This window comes from Nannobrachium achirus (assembly GCF_963921795.1).
Source record: "Nannobrachium achirus genome assembly, chromosome: 16".
Taxonomy (NCBI): domain Eukaryota; kingdom Metazoa; phylum Chordata; class Actinopteri; order Myctophiformes; family Myctophidae; genus Nannobrachium; species Nannobrachium achirus.
The window spans coordinates 44,333,892-44,348,015 of NC_137823.1; the positions used below are offsets into that span (position 1 = coordinate 44,333,892).

Consider the following 14,124-nt stretch of genomic DNA (forward strand, 5'->3'; position numbering starts at 1 on the left):
CCTCTACTGGCATGAAACCGCTCCATTCTCATTGAAATGCATTGGCTGAATGGGGAATCCACTCTCATAGGTGTTTCTACATTGCAGTATTGACACTTTTACTTAAGTAAAACATTTGAGTACTTTTTCCACCACTGCTGAACACAGAAAAATGCAGAAACTCTGAAGAATGAAAGAAAGAAAGCAAGAGAGAGAGAGAGAGAACGAAATAAAGCAAGAAAGAAACGAAACGAAACGAAAGAAACGAAAAGAAAAGAAAAACATAAAAGTCCCTTAGGCTTCCTAGCCCAGTGCGTTCCCTCTGTGGTCGGCCTCTGTCAACATTCCACTGTATGAGCGGTGACATGAGCCATGAGATACGGGGGTGAGTCCTGCTGTGTCTCCTGAGACAGGGAGTGGGTGAAAAGAGAAACTGGGGCCCCCAAGACCAGCGTTTTTCCATTCACTTTTCTAGACTGTTTTTTGAGGACACACGGGGTAGTAGGGGGACAACCCCCCCCCCCCAACCCCAATGAGATCTGTCTTTAATAAGGGATCACCTAGACACCGACCACCACCCAGCATTCCTACACCCCCGGCCTGAGTGCGTTTATGTGCGTGCATTATTTTGTGTGTGCGTGTGTGTGTGTGTGTGTGTGTGTGTGTGTGTGTGTGTGTGTGTGTGTGTGTGTGTGTGGGTTTATGTGTGAGAGAGGGGAAAGAGAGAGAGAGAGAGAGAGAGAGATGGGGGTCGTCTAGCTTGCACGGGGTTTGAACACACACAATGTATGGGGAAGATTTGGGGGGAGACGAGGGAAGACTGGGGGTGGCGAAGGGGAGCTATAGGGAGTCGAGAGAGCAGTCATTTCCCTGAAAGATCACATGATGAGCCATCCCCGGGACGGAGCGGAGGCAGAGAGGAGAGAGAGAAAAGAGAGGAGCGGGGGAGAGGGAGGCTGAATATGGGGAGGGAGGGAGGGAGGGAGGGGGGGGGATAAAGGAAAACTCATTCAGAACAGCTGAAAGAAAAGGGGAGGAGGTGGGAGGGAGAGGGGTGGTGGGGGTGGTCTTAACATGACATGCGTGTCAGTCTGTTGAAATGTGCACGTAGCCCACTATTTCTCCTCATACCGACTGTGAAGCGCTGACTGCCTGCCTGGTGCTGCCTGCAAGAGAGAGAGAGAACCTGGGACACAGAAGGACACTAAGAGGGAACCAACTTGGACAAGCACACACTCTCTAGGTTTCACTGAGAGTACAGGCAGAGAACTGAAACAATATATAGTGACTGGAGACATTTATATTTTTAATTTTTGGAAACTTTTTTTACCCCCCAAAAAGTTATAGGATCTATTTTTGATACTTTATTTTTGTATATATATATTTTTTTTGGAGGAAAGCGTTTGGGAGTTTTACCAATGCTTGGAACAATTACACTAACAGGTAAGATTTTGTGGCACTGTGATTTTGAGTGGATTTGGTTAGAGTAGAGGTGGTTCTACCCTGAGTGATTTGACTTTAGACCTCAATGCACTAATTAATTAATTAATTAATTAATTAATTAAATGTTATACACTGTATAGGATTTATTCATTTACCTGATTTAGGACAAAACAAAGCTTGATTTGGTGTATGCTTCCAGTAAATGTTCTAGGTAAACATGCAAGTTGCATCAAAGTTGTGGTTTCTCCCTAGACAGTGGAGTGTAGCCAAAGGCATTGTTGTCTTGAGGGTGTGGTTAGCATTGTGGCTTGAAGTTGTCCTGGCTGGCAAGGACTAGTGATGGTGACCATTTAAAACTTTTAGAACTTCAGGATTTACACTGTAATAACATTGCTCTCTTCTATCAACTGTTCTACATGTTTTTATTTTTTTATATTATTATTCTATAATTATTAAATATAAGTTTACTTTAGTTTGAACGTGGCTTACTCGGTTGCTTTCATAGTCTGTGTTTTGAACTATAGCTTTCAGCAATACTGATGCAGTGTGTCATGGTTTATAGACTTTCTTTTATATTTCCTAGACAACTTGTTCTTCCTGTAGTTCACTTTCACGTTCATTCTAAGGTCAAGACATTGGCGGTGATGTTGCTATTGTGATTATGCCCAGTCCAGTTCCCCCCAAACCCCCATCCCATAGGGCCACATATCTCCTCGGTGGGAAAAGAATGTCACACATGACATGACAACTGCTAGTCATAAATACACAGAAACGTTATTTGGGGAAATATTTTCAAAGCCTGTTTTTAGCCCACACCCCACCATCTGGGTCTGATCTGCATGTCCCTTCTTCATGTGAAGTATTTCAATTAGATGAAGTGGGATCTGAACTCCCAATGGGGTTATTCAGCTTAGCCACAGAGGATGGGGAGGGAGGAGGATAGGGGTCTTTGGAATTAATTACATGCCAGGGCTGATTCCTCTGTGGGACGTAATAACCAAGAGTGATGGTTTTTAACGCAAGCAGGGCCGGAATGTTTCGCTTTACACGTGAATCCATAGATTTGCATTCCATATATTTGATTTGCGGGAACAAGCAATGACATTAACATTGTGTTTACCATCTTGTGCTAAAAACAATATGCGGTGACAGACTATGCCAGCTGATAAGAGAAGAAGGCAAATGGTGGGACAATGGATGTTGGGTGATGGGTCTGATTGGTGACATCTAGGGGCTCTCGGAGACAGAGGGGCCACACCTATAGATGGGAAAGAGGTTGGGGGTAGGGAGGGGCTGTTGGCCTCAATCTAGGCTTCACAGGGGGGCTCTGTAACCCTAGACTCTCTTAACTGACTTCTTTTGTTTATTTGGTTTCTGCCACAGACAATAGTAATTGGAGCAAGGATTTGCATAATATTTGACCGATTACTTTTGTAGTAGTGTTTGTAGAATAGCAGCCATTCTGCGTTCGGCCATTACTCTCTGCCCCTGCCCCCCATCCTTTCTCGTCAAGATACATCTCTCTGTCTCACACACACACACACACACACACACACACACACACACACACACACACACACACACACACACACACACACACACACACACACACACACACACACACACACACACACACACACAGTACTCATTTCTGGAACAGCCACAACAGAAAGCCTATCAGATTCCCCATCTCACTAGAGACACTGGGGAGTAATGATAGATTTACAACAAGTGGTTGATGGTTGATGGCTACAGAGATGCTTTTTAATATGAGTGCAAAGTCTTACAATGCGCACGCACACACAAATGAACACAGTATTACACTATACACACAGGCAATGCCTGTCTCCAGCAGAGAGAAGCATTTAAAGAATGAGTGAGTGTCAGAGAACATTCAGCCTTGGGGCAGGCATCAATTCCCCTCAACTCTGCCCTCACAACTCCTGCCCCTTCATCTCTTCAGTGTCCCCTCCTCAGCCCCTTTAGCCTCACCCCTCACATTCCACCCTGTACAGTCATTACTCAAGACACCCCCCCCCCCCCCCCCAGTTACACTCAACCCTTGGAGATCCCTACCCCCGTCCCACAAGCCCTCAACCCCTAACCCGCCCGAAACAAAGTTAAGAGTTGTGTGTGCCTATTAAGAAAGAAAAAGAACAGTCCGGAAAACGAGGATCAAAAAGAGTCGGCAGACGCCGGCACTCTGTTAAATCAACATGGTTCCAGTTTTATTATCTGTATAGATACTCATGGCCTAGTCTGGCCCAGTTGCAGCCCCCACCCCCTGCTTACAGTCCTGATGGGCTTCACTGGAAGCAGCTTCGCCTAGCCGTATGGGGAGCCAATGTAATTGCATACATTTACAATAATTTGCTGCTGAGGTGTCGCTGAGCTTGTACTCTGTCAAACAAATTTTGAGGTTAGGTTTCATATTAGATGGCCCGGCGTGGTTTTTATGTGATCGTTGCAGTGACTGTCTTGACTTGTTTGCTTAACAATAGTGTGGCTCAACAATGTAACGACTACCCTAACAATAACAACTATGTGAGAGTAACACCCACCCCTACACACAATACAGCTGTGACCCCCATTAAATAACCCCTTCCCCAATGCCAAGGATATGGAGAATGACTAGGCCTGGCCTACCTCTTATAAACTGTAGTAATTTTAAATGTTGTTATCAAGCAGTTGTGGGAGTAAAAACAATGCTACTCTCCATTGACTCTCCATAGTTTTTACATTTCTTTGGCACTATGATGCTTGTAGACAATAAGAAATTTGACCCCCCACCCCCACATCCTTATTTTCTAAGACCAGAGAGGTTTAGAGATCTATTGTGTTTGCCTTGGGAAGGGGGTGGGTTCTCGTCCATCCTGCTGTGGTGGAATTTGGGTCAAGGGGATTGGGAAGAAGAACTTGTATTGAAAAGGGTCAGAGGCCCATATTTTGATTCGTGGTCAGAATGTCGCTGTAACGGCAGAGAGACAAATAAACTCCTCTGTCTGTTTTCTCCTTCCTGTTGCATGCTGTCGGATTCCACGTTGTGTTTAGAGCATCCTAAAATAATTCACCCCAACTAGGAGTGCGCAACATAGCTGACATTCCTTGAGTCAAATCCATACATAAAAATTGTTTTGGTGTATTGAGCCATACCAACAATAGACACATAGCACTTTGTACTGGACAGATTTAGCATGAGACACGACTGTGCTTTGTTTTGTTTTTTCATTGGTCAGGCATGTTATTTTAACCCATGAATGAGACAGGGGTTTTGCTTCTTTTCGAAACCACGATATCCTAAGAATGCCGGGCCACCGTGCAGAGTTCCACATCTGTAATTTAGAGGGGATGTGGACAAGCTGTGAGGATAAACTCTCCATGGTGCACAGTATTGTATTTTGGTGTGTGAAGCAGGAACATTATTTTCTAAGGGTGGGATTGAGTGTGTGTCAGGGATAGAGCATGTGTGCATTCTTTGCTTGTGATTGACAGGGGCAGAGAAAAAAAAGGGGCGGGGGTCCCTTAGTGCATTGAGGATATGAGCATATGTGTATGGTTAAGTGTGTGTGTGTGTGTGTGTGTGTGTGTGTGTGTGTGTGTGTGTGCGTGCGTGCGTGCGTGTGTGTGTGTGTGTGTGTGCGTGTGCGTGCGCCATGTGTGTGTGTTACCGTGTCTGGCTGTGTAGGTAAGCTGATATCCATGCCTTAAAAAGCTGGGAATTTGTTTTGAGAGTCGAAGGGTTGGTTGAAGATCCTGAGAGAAAAAGCTTTCGCCACCAGATGTGAGCTTTTCCTTGCTACAGTAAGATGTCAAGAAAGATGGGAATATGAAGAACAGAGAGAAAGAGAGAGAGAGAGAGAGAGAGAGAGAGAGAGAGGGGAAAAAGAAAGAGATGAGTGAATATGGTGCTTGTGAAATCGTAGCCCCCTACCATGCCCTTCCAGTCAAATCACCGATTGACATTGCAGGGATTTTGGGCACTGTGCATGTATGTGTAGCAGTGCCTGTGGGTGGCAGGTTTTTTTCTTATCTCAGCTGTCAGTATTACATCTGATCTCATTTGCCACCAACAAGAAATGTCTCACAGCGATACAGCCAAGCAATTATAATGAAACAGCACCCTAGTCTAAATGTCTGCTCACACTCAGTGTTTTAATCCATCTTTAACTGGCAATAGGGTTTCTTTCATTGTGCAACAGTTTGTGCAAAGCCAAGCCTTAAGGGGGTTCTCTCTGCTATTTATTCGTGTCAATGTCTAAGCTATTATTTTCTGGCATTGTTACACAGAATAGGATTGGCTGGAACACATTTCAATCTGATTGCAATTATGTAGTCATATGCTTGTTTAAATCAACTTAAAGGGTCAGGGTCTCTCAGCTGTTCCATGGGGGTGGGGGGGGGGTCATTTGCCATTTGAAGACTGTCTAAGCATAATAAGCATTAGAGTGCTGGATATGCAACAACTAGGGATGAAAGACATTTCATTTTTGGTTGACTGAATTCATATATTCTCAGTATACAGTATAAGCTGACCTTGGAATTCTTTCTCTCTTTCTTTCTCATTTCAGTTGGCCAGACAGAAAGCGTATCAGCTGCTCCAAAGGAGGGGGCTGCAGAGACCATGGGCACCATCCAGGATGAAGTGGCCCCTCAGGTGAATGGAGAGAAGGAACAGAAAGAGTGTCCCAACGGCAGCGAGATCACGGCTGTCGAGGAGAAGGCGGCTGAGCAGAAGCCGAGCGAGACGAACGAGGTGGGCTTCAAGAAGATCTTCCGCTTCGCCGGGTTCAAGTTCACGCTGAAGAAAGACAAGAGTGAGGAGAAGAACCCCGTGAAGCTGCTGACAGTCAAAGACAAGGAGGAAGAGGCGGTCAGCAAGGCTGAAACGGCAGAGGAAGCCACCACTGCAGGAGAGGAGGTCACGGCCAAAGAGACGGAGGTTGAGACAGAGGTTAAAGTCACTGAGGCCACTGAGGAAGCTGCAACCTCCGAAGTCCCAGCAGAGGAAGCTACAGCTACTGATGCTGAAGCCAAGGACAAAGTAGATCAGGAGAGCAGTCCCCCTCCCCCAGAGGCTGAAAGCAGTCCCCCTCCCCCAGAGGCCGAGAGCAATCCACCACCCCCAGAAGTAGAGAGCAGTCCAGCACCCGCAGAGGAAGAGAGCAGCCCAGCACCCCCAGAAGCAGAGAGCAGTCCAGCACCCGCAGAGGAAGAGAGCAGCCCAGCACCCGCCGAGGAAGAGAGCAGCCCAGCACCCACCGAGGAAGAGAGCAGCCCAGCACCTGCAGAGGTAGAGAGCAGCCCAGCAGCAGAGGAGGGCGAGAGCAGCACAGCAGCCCCGGATGCCGAGAGCAGTCCACCATCCGAAGAGGCCAAGATCAGTCCACCAGTTCATGAGATCATACTGTCCCCCTTCAGGAAGCTTTTCACAGGAGGACTCTTCTCTAACCTGCGGAAGAAGAACAGCATCAAGTCCAAAGAGGAGGACGAGAAGGAAAAAGAGGCTGAAGGAGAAACGGCAGAGGCAGGGGAGACTGCTCAGGCTGAGACGGTCGAGGCACAGCAAGAGGAGGCTAAAGAGGAGCCACCAACAACCACTCCTGAGGAGGTGAAACCAGAGTCCACTCCAGAGGCTGAGGTTGCTGAGGTGACCCCGCCCCCTGCAGCAGATAATACTGATGAGCCCAAACCAGCAGAGGAGGCAGAAACTGCACCAGAGGAAGAGATTGCTTCAGCAGAGGTGGTCACCGAAGCTGAGATACTGTCATCGCAGGAGAAGACCAAGGCACAGGGAAGCCCCCTAAAGAAACTCTTCACTGGAGCTGGCTTGAAGAAGCTTTCCACCAAGAAATCTAAGCCCAAGAAAGATGCTGAATCCAAGCTTACTGAGTCCGGGGAGCAAACTGCCGATCAGCTTCAAGCCTCCACTGAGTCTGCAGAATGCCAAAAGCCAGACAGCGGAGCCTCATCTCCAGAAGAGTCAGGGGAGCATGTCATCGCGGAGGATGCCCTCCCGGTGGAGCAAAACCAAGAAGTTGAGGGAGAAGTCGCACAGAAAAAAGAAGGCATCATTCCCTGGTCCTCCTTCAAAAAACTGGTTACACCCAAGAGGCGTGTAAAGAAATCTTCTGACAGTGAAGATGAGGCTACAACTGAGAAGGTGGAGAAGCCAGTGAAATCAGCCACCCTTTCCTCTACAGAGAGTGCTGTTTTCGCAGACAAATGCAACGAGGAAGAGGCTAAGGAGGAAAAGGAAGATAAGCCCACCGAGGAGGAGCCGAAGACAGAAAACACAGAGAAACTGGAGGGCAGCACCGAGGAGTCCAGAAAGAAAATGGACACCTCTGTCTCCTGGGAGGCTCTGATGTGCATGGGCGGGGCCAAGAAACGGACCAGGAAGACCTCTGACTCTGACGATGACGAGACCAAGATTGAAGAGGAGACACCGGCAGCAGAAGGAGGAGAGGAGCCAGAGATTAAACCTACAGAGACTGCCGAGGTTACCACCCAAGAGACTGACACTGAAGGTGCTGAAGGTGAAGTAGTGGCTGAACCTGAACCTGTGAGCACCCCCCCTGAAAGGGAAACTGCTTGGACCATACTGAAACGTTTCGTCATGCCAAAGATTAAGGCTAAAACCGATGAGAAGACAGAGGAAACCCCAGAACAAGCTGTCTCAGAAACTGAAGTGCCCAAAGAGGAGTCCTCATTCTCCTTCAGAAAATTCCTCCATGGCCGCAGGAAGAAGAAGGTTGAGAAGCAGTCTTCCACTGAAGTGGAGGAGGATTCTGACACCCCAGCTGTGGTTCCCCTCTCCGAGTATGACGCTGAGCCAGCCAAGAATGAAGAAGAGCCACCAGTCGAAGCAGAAATAACCCAGACTAAAGTGTCAGCCGAGGACAGGTCCCCTTCATGGATCCCAGCCACTGTAGAGGATGATGATAAGCAGCTTAGTGACATCCCAGAAGAGGCAGAAAATGCTGCCACACCCAAGTCTGCTGACACCACCATTGCAGAGGATGTCATTGAAGAACAGGCACTGTCCACTGCAGAAGTCAAGTCCCAGCCTGAAGTCACAGTGTCGACAGTGACCACACCTATTCCTGAGGGACCCATGTCAGAAACTGCCACGGTGGTTATTGAAGGTATTGCAGATCAAGTCAGTGTGATCCCTTGCCAGACCTCTGTGACTGTTGAAGATGCACCCATAGGCTTGGCTGCTGCTGAAACAGAGCATGAATTGCCTATTGAGCATGCTATCTCTTTGAAGACAAAGTCCACCCTGGAGTCACATTCTAAGGAGGAGGCCGTAGCCATCTGTACTGGCCTAGGGACCAAGGAGATTGCCAAAGTGGCTCTAGAGAAGCCTGTGGATGCCACTTTAGAGTGTGCGGTTGAGACCACTGATGCCGTGTGCACATTGCTTTCAGTTCAAGAAAAGCCACTACAAAGTGAAGAGGCTATTGCCGCCGCAGAAGTGCCAATGTTTGTGGCTCAAGTGCATCAAGTAGAATCCAGCGAGTTCAACCCTGCTGTTGAGAAACCAGAGATTGAAATTCCTGAAATTCAAACTGCCACTGAGATGGAAGAACCTAACATTGAGATTGTCACAGTTGTCAACTCTCTGCCTCAGCAGTCCGAATCTGTGCTGCCATCAGAGCCGAGTGAGAACTCTCCCAAAGTTGCCATTGTAGATGCCATTATACCAACCATTGAAGCCATCATCTGCACTGAGAGTGTAGAAGTTACTGAACCAGGCGTGGAAACCAAGGAAATAGAAGTGGGCCTGGAGCAAGTTGCTGCCACTGAAGAACACGCTCCACTGGAAGAGATGGCTCAGGCTGTTTCCGAAGAGATCATTTCAGCCATATCAGACACCTTGAAGAACACCACAACTGAGGTCTCTGAGCCAGCCATTGCTGTTGTTGTCCCTGCTGAAGAGGTTGCTGTTATCCAGGAGACAGTGGTCCAAGTCGCCCCTCTCAGTGCAAATGTGGAACAACTGGAGACCACGGTTGAGACAGTATTGGAAAAAATCCCAATCTCAGAGCCCGTTGGCGATGAACCAATCCAAGTGCAGGAAACCATGGCGGTGTGTGCAACCGTGGTTGAGAGTGCGGTGACTGATATCATTGTTGCAGCCACGTCTGAAGTCAGCACCTCTGTTATTGAACACAGTGTGGTGGATGCTGAGCCAGAGGTTGAGCAGGCTAATGCCGCCATTGAGGAACAAAGCATGGTTATTGCCCAGGCTGTCATCATGAATGCCTTGGATGAGGTGAAGGAAGCTGAGCCTGAAGCCAAGCCTACTACCCCCACAGCCGATATCCAATCACCTGAACCAGAGCCTGCTACCCCCACAGCCGACGTCCAATCACCTGAAGCCGAGCCTACTACCCTCACAGCCGACGTCCAATCACCTGAAGCCGAGCCTACTGCCCCCACAGCCGACGTCCAATCACCTGAAGCCGAGCCTACCCCCGACGTCCAATCACCTGAAGCCGAGCCTACCCCCGACGTCCAATCACCTGAAGCCGAGCCTACTACCCTCACAGCCGACGTCCAATCACCTACTACCCCAACAGCCGATGTCCCATCACCAGTCCAGGCTGTGTCAACAACAGAAGAGCATGTTGAGCTAGAAGAGAAGCCTGTTATCACTGACACCCCTGTTCCCGTCATCCATGAAACCCCAGCACCAGTTGAAACGCCACCCCGACCACTTAATGTTGCCGTGCAAGTCATTGACTCAGTTGCGGTTGAGGTCACAGAGAGCATCGTTGCTCCAACAGATGAGATTAAACCAGCAGAAGGATTAAAGGAAGCCGTGGAAGTAGAAGAAAGTGAAGCGATTGTTTTGGCCGAAGAAGTAGTAGAACTGAATACAGAAAGTCAGCCAAGTGGAAATCTTGAAGAGGAACAGAGCAAAGTTGTACCAGAAGATGTCAAGGAAACAAGTGAGGAAGTGATTCCGGAACCAGAGGTAACTAAGACAGAGACCCCAACAGAGGAGAAGAAAGAAGAAATTCCTGAGATCCATATGCCAGCCCAGGCTGTCCTGCCCCAGGTTGTCCTGCAGGCAGCGCACATGGTGGAAACTCCCATGGTTGAGGAAGATACTGTGGTGGAGTTTGACAGCAATGGCCCCGTGAATGACACGGCACCAGCCAAAGAAGCCGACGTGAACGCTGACAGCTCCTGTGATCAGAAACCAGTGTCAGACCAGATTCCAACACTGCTGGAGGAGTCCCAAACGAATGCTTCAACGGAGCTGGCCACTTCCAGTCAAGAGGCCCCGGTTGAAGCGACAGCTACCAGCCCAGCCGAGATGGAGACGGTATCGTCATCGGGGAAATGTGCAGAGGTGATGGCGCAGGTGATCGAAGTTATTGAGGAGGCAGTGAAGGAGATTGAACCCATCTCCACAGAGCTCACAGCAGCATCATGAGCAGGTGAGACTACTAGACTGATAATAACCTTTTCATTGGAGTTTACACAATTATGTCATTAATAACTGGAAATATTTGTATACGGTATTATTTTAACCAATATAATATTGATAATATAATAAAAGGGTAATCGAAAAGAGAAACAAGGAACATTTTGAAAAAATCTTTTCCAAATTCCTTCTATCATCCAATCTTCTCATGGTGGCTTTTTTAAAACATCAATGGGCCCTACTTTTATTAGGGGGGGAAGGGAGAGGATTTGCCCGCTAGCCAGATGAAAAAGCTTTTGTTCGGGCTACGAGTAACCGGGGGACCTTTGATATCAAAGCTGGAATGCCGCCGTTGACCCCTGCTTTGTAGGCTGGGGTCTTGAAGGGAAGCAGTGTGTGAGGGGCAGATGAACTTGTGCTGACAGACTGATTATGATTCCGCCTCTCCCTCCTCTTCGCCTTCCACAAGGGACTCGATATGGAGTCAAGGAAGCATGTCAGAGCACACATTTGGCAGATTTAATTACAGTGACTCAAAGAACTCAAGTTCTATTTTGTTGCTCTGCTGAATTATATTTCTATATGTATAGTCATGCTCATACTACCATTACGCTACACCCTGCATTTAAAAAAAGTAATACGTCTGAAGATGTTAATATATACTGTTTAATATATATTTCATACAGAAATGTATAGTTATTTGAGCTGCACAGTAGGGTATACTGTACAGAGTATACCGTATACGGTATAGCAGTGGCCGTGGTTTACTGGTGCCACAAAAAAATGGCCATTCATTTTTACCCATAGAGATTTACAAAAATATTTATATCAATTATTTTAAGCCTAGAATCAAGACATCCAGGATCCTGGTGAATCTTGACCATAAAACCTTTGATTCTGTGAAAAGAAAAAAATAGAAACCGTTAAACAAAATGTATTTATTAAATGTAGTATATTTTATAATTAAATATTCAAATATTTATGGTTTTATGGTATATAAATATTTGTATAAATCTCTATGGGAAAAATGAATGGCTGATTTTTTTAAATGGCACCAGTAAACAACGCCCACTGCTATGTCCTATTGGGCGTGGTTGGGTTTAATGTGTAATGAGCAGCAGTGCTGCTCTGCAGCAGAGAGATGACGAGAGCAGGGGGAGCTGAGTGAGGTACAGTAGCAGTGGTGCAGCAGCAGCCTTCTCCTAGACTAGTCATCTATTGCTGAGTCATGCAAATAAACCTGTAAGGATGTAGAGGGTAAAGAAAGAAGGTTAAACAAAAATGCGATAAACGACAGAACTATAAGGATGTAGGAGATATTTTTATCCTTTAAAAAACCCCAGAAAATGTCTTTGCTTTATCCTTATCCAACACATAATGGAACAAACAGTTGGTCACCTATACCAAAAATGTCTTGTTTTGTGAACATTCACTGAATTGCCCCATGTATTTCTGTTTGGACTAATTTCAGATTTTACTCCACAGTTTCCCGAGGAGCAAGACTGATGCCTGGGAGACAAAATGTCTGGACCAGGAAGCAAGTGATGAGAGAGAGAGAGCGCGAGAGAGCGCGAGAGAGAGAGGTTGTTCTGGGGAAAACACACTGAGACTGGGCTCCGCCCCCCACCCTGCTCAGAGGGACTGATTGAGCGACAACTCCACCCCTCTCTCCTACACCACCACCCCCTCCCCTCTTCGTCCTGCAGCAACAGCCCCCGTCCCACAAAAGTGACATCCCTCGTCCTCCACAGTAGACACACATGAGGGGCGAAGCTAGACCAACCGTACCTCCCGACCCCAGACCCCTACCGTCCCAAACCCTGCTCACACACACACACACACACACACACACACACACACACACACACACACACACGCACACGCACACACACGTGCACATCATCCATCACTGTTCTATTCCTCAGAGGCATCCCATCTGGCTTGTAATCAATGTGATGCACGTCTGCTGTCTTAATGACCTTCCATTGCCGGTGTTACTGTGGCAGGAGTCTGTATACAGGGGGAGAGAGAGAGATTGAAAGAGAGAGATTGAGTGTGTGTGTGTGTGTGTGTGTGTGTGTGTGTGTGTGTGTGTGTGTGTGTGTGTGTGTGTGTGTGTGTGTGTGTGTGTGTGTGTGTGTGTGTGTGTGCGCGCGCGTGTGCGTGTGAGAGAGAGTATGTGTGCAGCTGAAGAGTTGGAGGATTATTATCTTGTATATTGTATTTATATCTTAAGTATTCTCTTGTCTGCCCCTTACCTCCAATATTTCTTTTTTGTTTGTTTGTTTCTCTATTCCTGATTGTACGGAATTTGATGTCTTTTTTTTATACTTGAGTAAAAGGCTGTGACTCACCAGGCAAAATATTACCATAGAATTTCTGTCTGGGCAAGAGGGACAATTATGCCTTAAACGTGGCCCAGTGTATAGCAACCCCCAAGACTCAAATTTAAACACTTATTTCAGAGATTCTAAACAAAGTCACGGTACTGATGTGATTCCAACGAGCGCATGATAACACAACTTACACAATGAAACCCTCAGTGTCATTTGAACTCAGGCTCTCAGAGTTACATTTAAAATGAGGATTTTTACTGTGGGCAAGGACAGGGGCTATGGTGATATGTACAGTAAGAGACGTGCACCACTTTGTTTGACTGTCTAACCGCAACTGTATTTTGCCTCGTTTCTCCACCCTAGCAAAAGACTTTCCACTCAATGCACAGCAAAATCCTTCAGTGTTAATTTACTTGAAAGTATACAAATGTTACCAAATGGACCTGTAAGGGTTACAGGTCCATTTGGTTACATTTGTACACTCTCTGAGTTTGAAATGGATAAATTAATACTGAGGACTTTACTGTGTGTAGATGGGGGGGACATCACTGCCTGTTGTACTGTGAAAAAGTATTGTTACTCAAGTATGAGTTTCATGTAGAGATACAATAAAATACTATTCTTTCATCCTGATTTGATGTGGGAGAACTATTTGGTCAGAATCAGTTGAATGAGTGGTTATGTGTATTTAATATGAGTTCTATAGGTAAGATCTTACATGTGATAGAAACCTTTACATGTCATGTTCTCAATGATAGATGACCATGCCTTTGATGGTTTCACTTGCATAGTGGTGGTGTACAGCACTTCAATGGGATCAAACTGCTTGGCAATACTGTAGGTCTGCAACTCTGGGTGGAAAGAAAGTATGCTAGCACCCTCTGTTGTCTGGTATGAGAAGTACACCATTCAGTCAGTATTTCACTG

At 46.8% G+C, this 14,124-nt stretch overlaps 1 protein-coding gene across 1 annotated transcript in view; it reads left to right on the forward strand.

Moving 5' to 3' along the window:
- Window positions 1–12,553, forward strand: part of akap12b (A kinase (PRKA) anchor protein 12b) — a gene marked incomplete at its 5' end in the record, with an annotated part of 66,872 nt that extends 54,319 nt beyond the window's left edge. The window contains 2 exons of the mRNA XM_080744960.1: window positions 5,991–10,874; window positions 12,347–12,553. Of these exons, the coding sequence (XP_080601086.1) occupies window positions 5,991–10,870 (4,880 nt within the window). The 3' untranslated portion in view covers window positions 10,871–10,874; window positions 12,347–12,553. The remainder of the gene's footprint in view (window positions 1–5,990; window positions 10,875–12,346) is intronic.
- Between the last annotated feature and the right edge of the window lie 1,571 nt (window positions 12,554–14,124).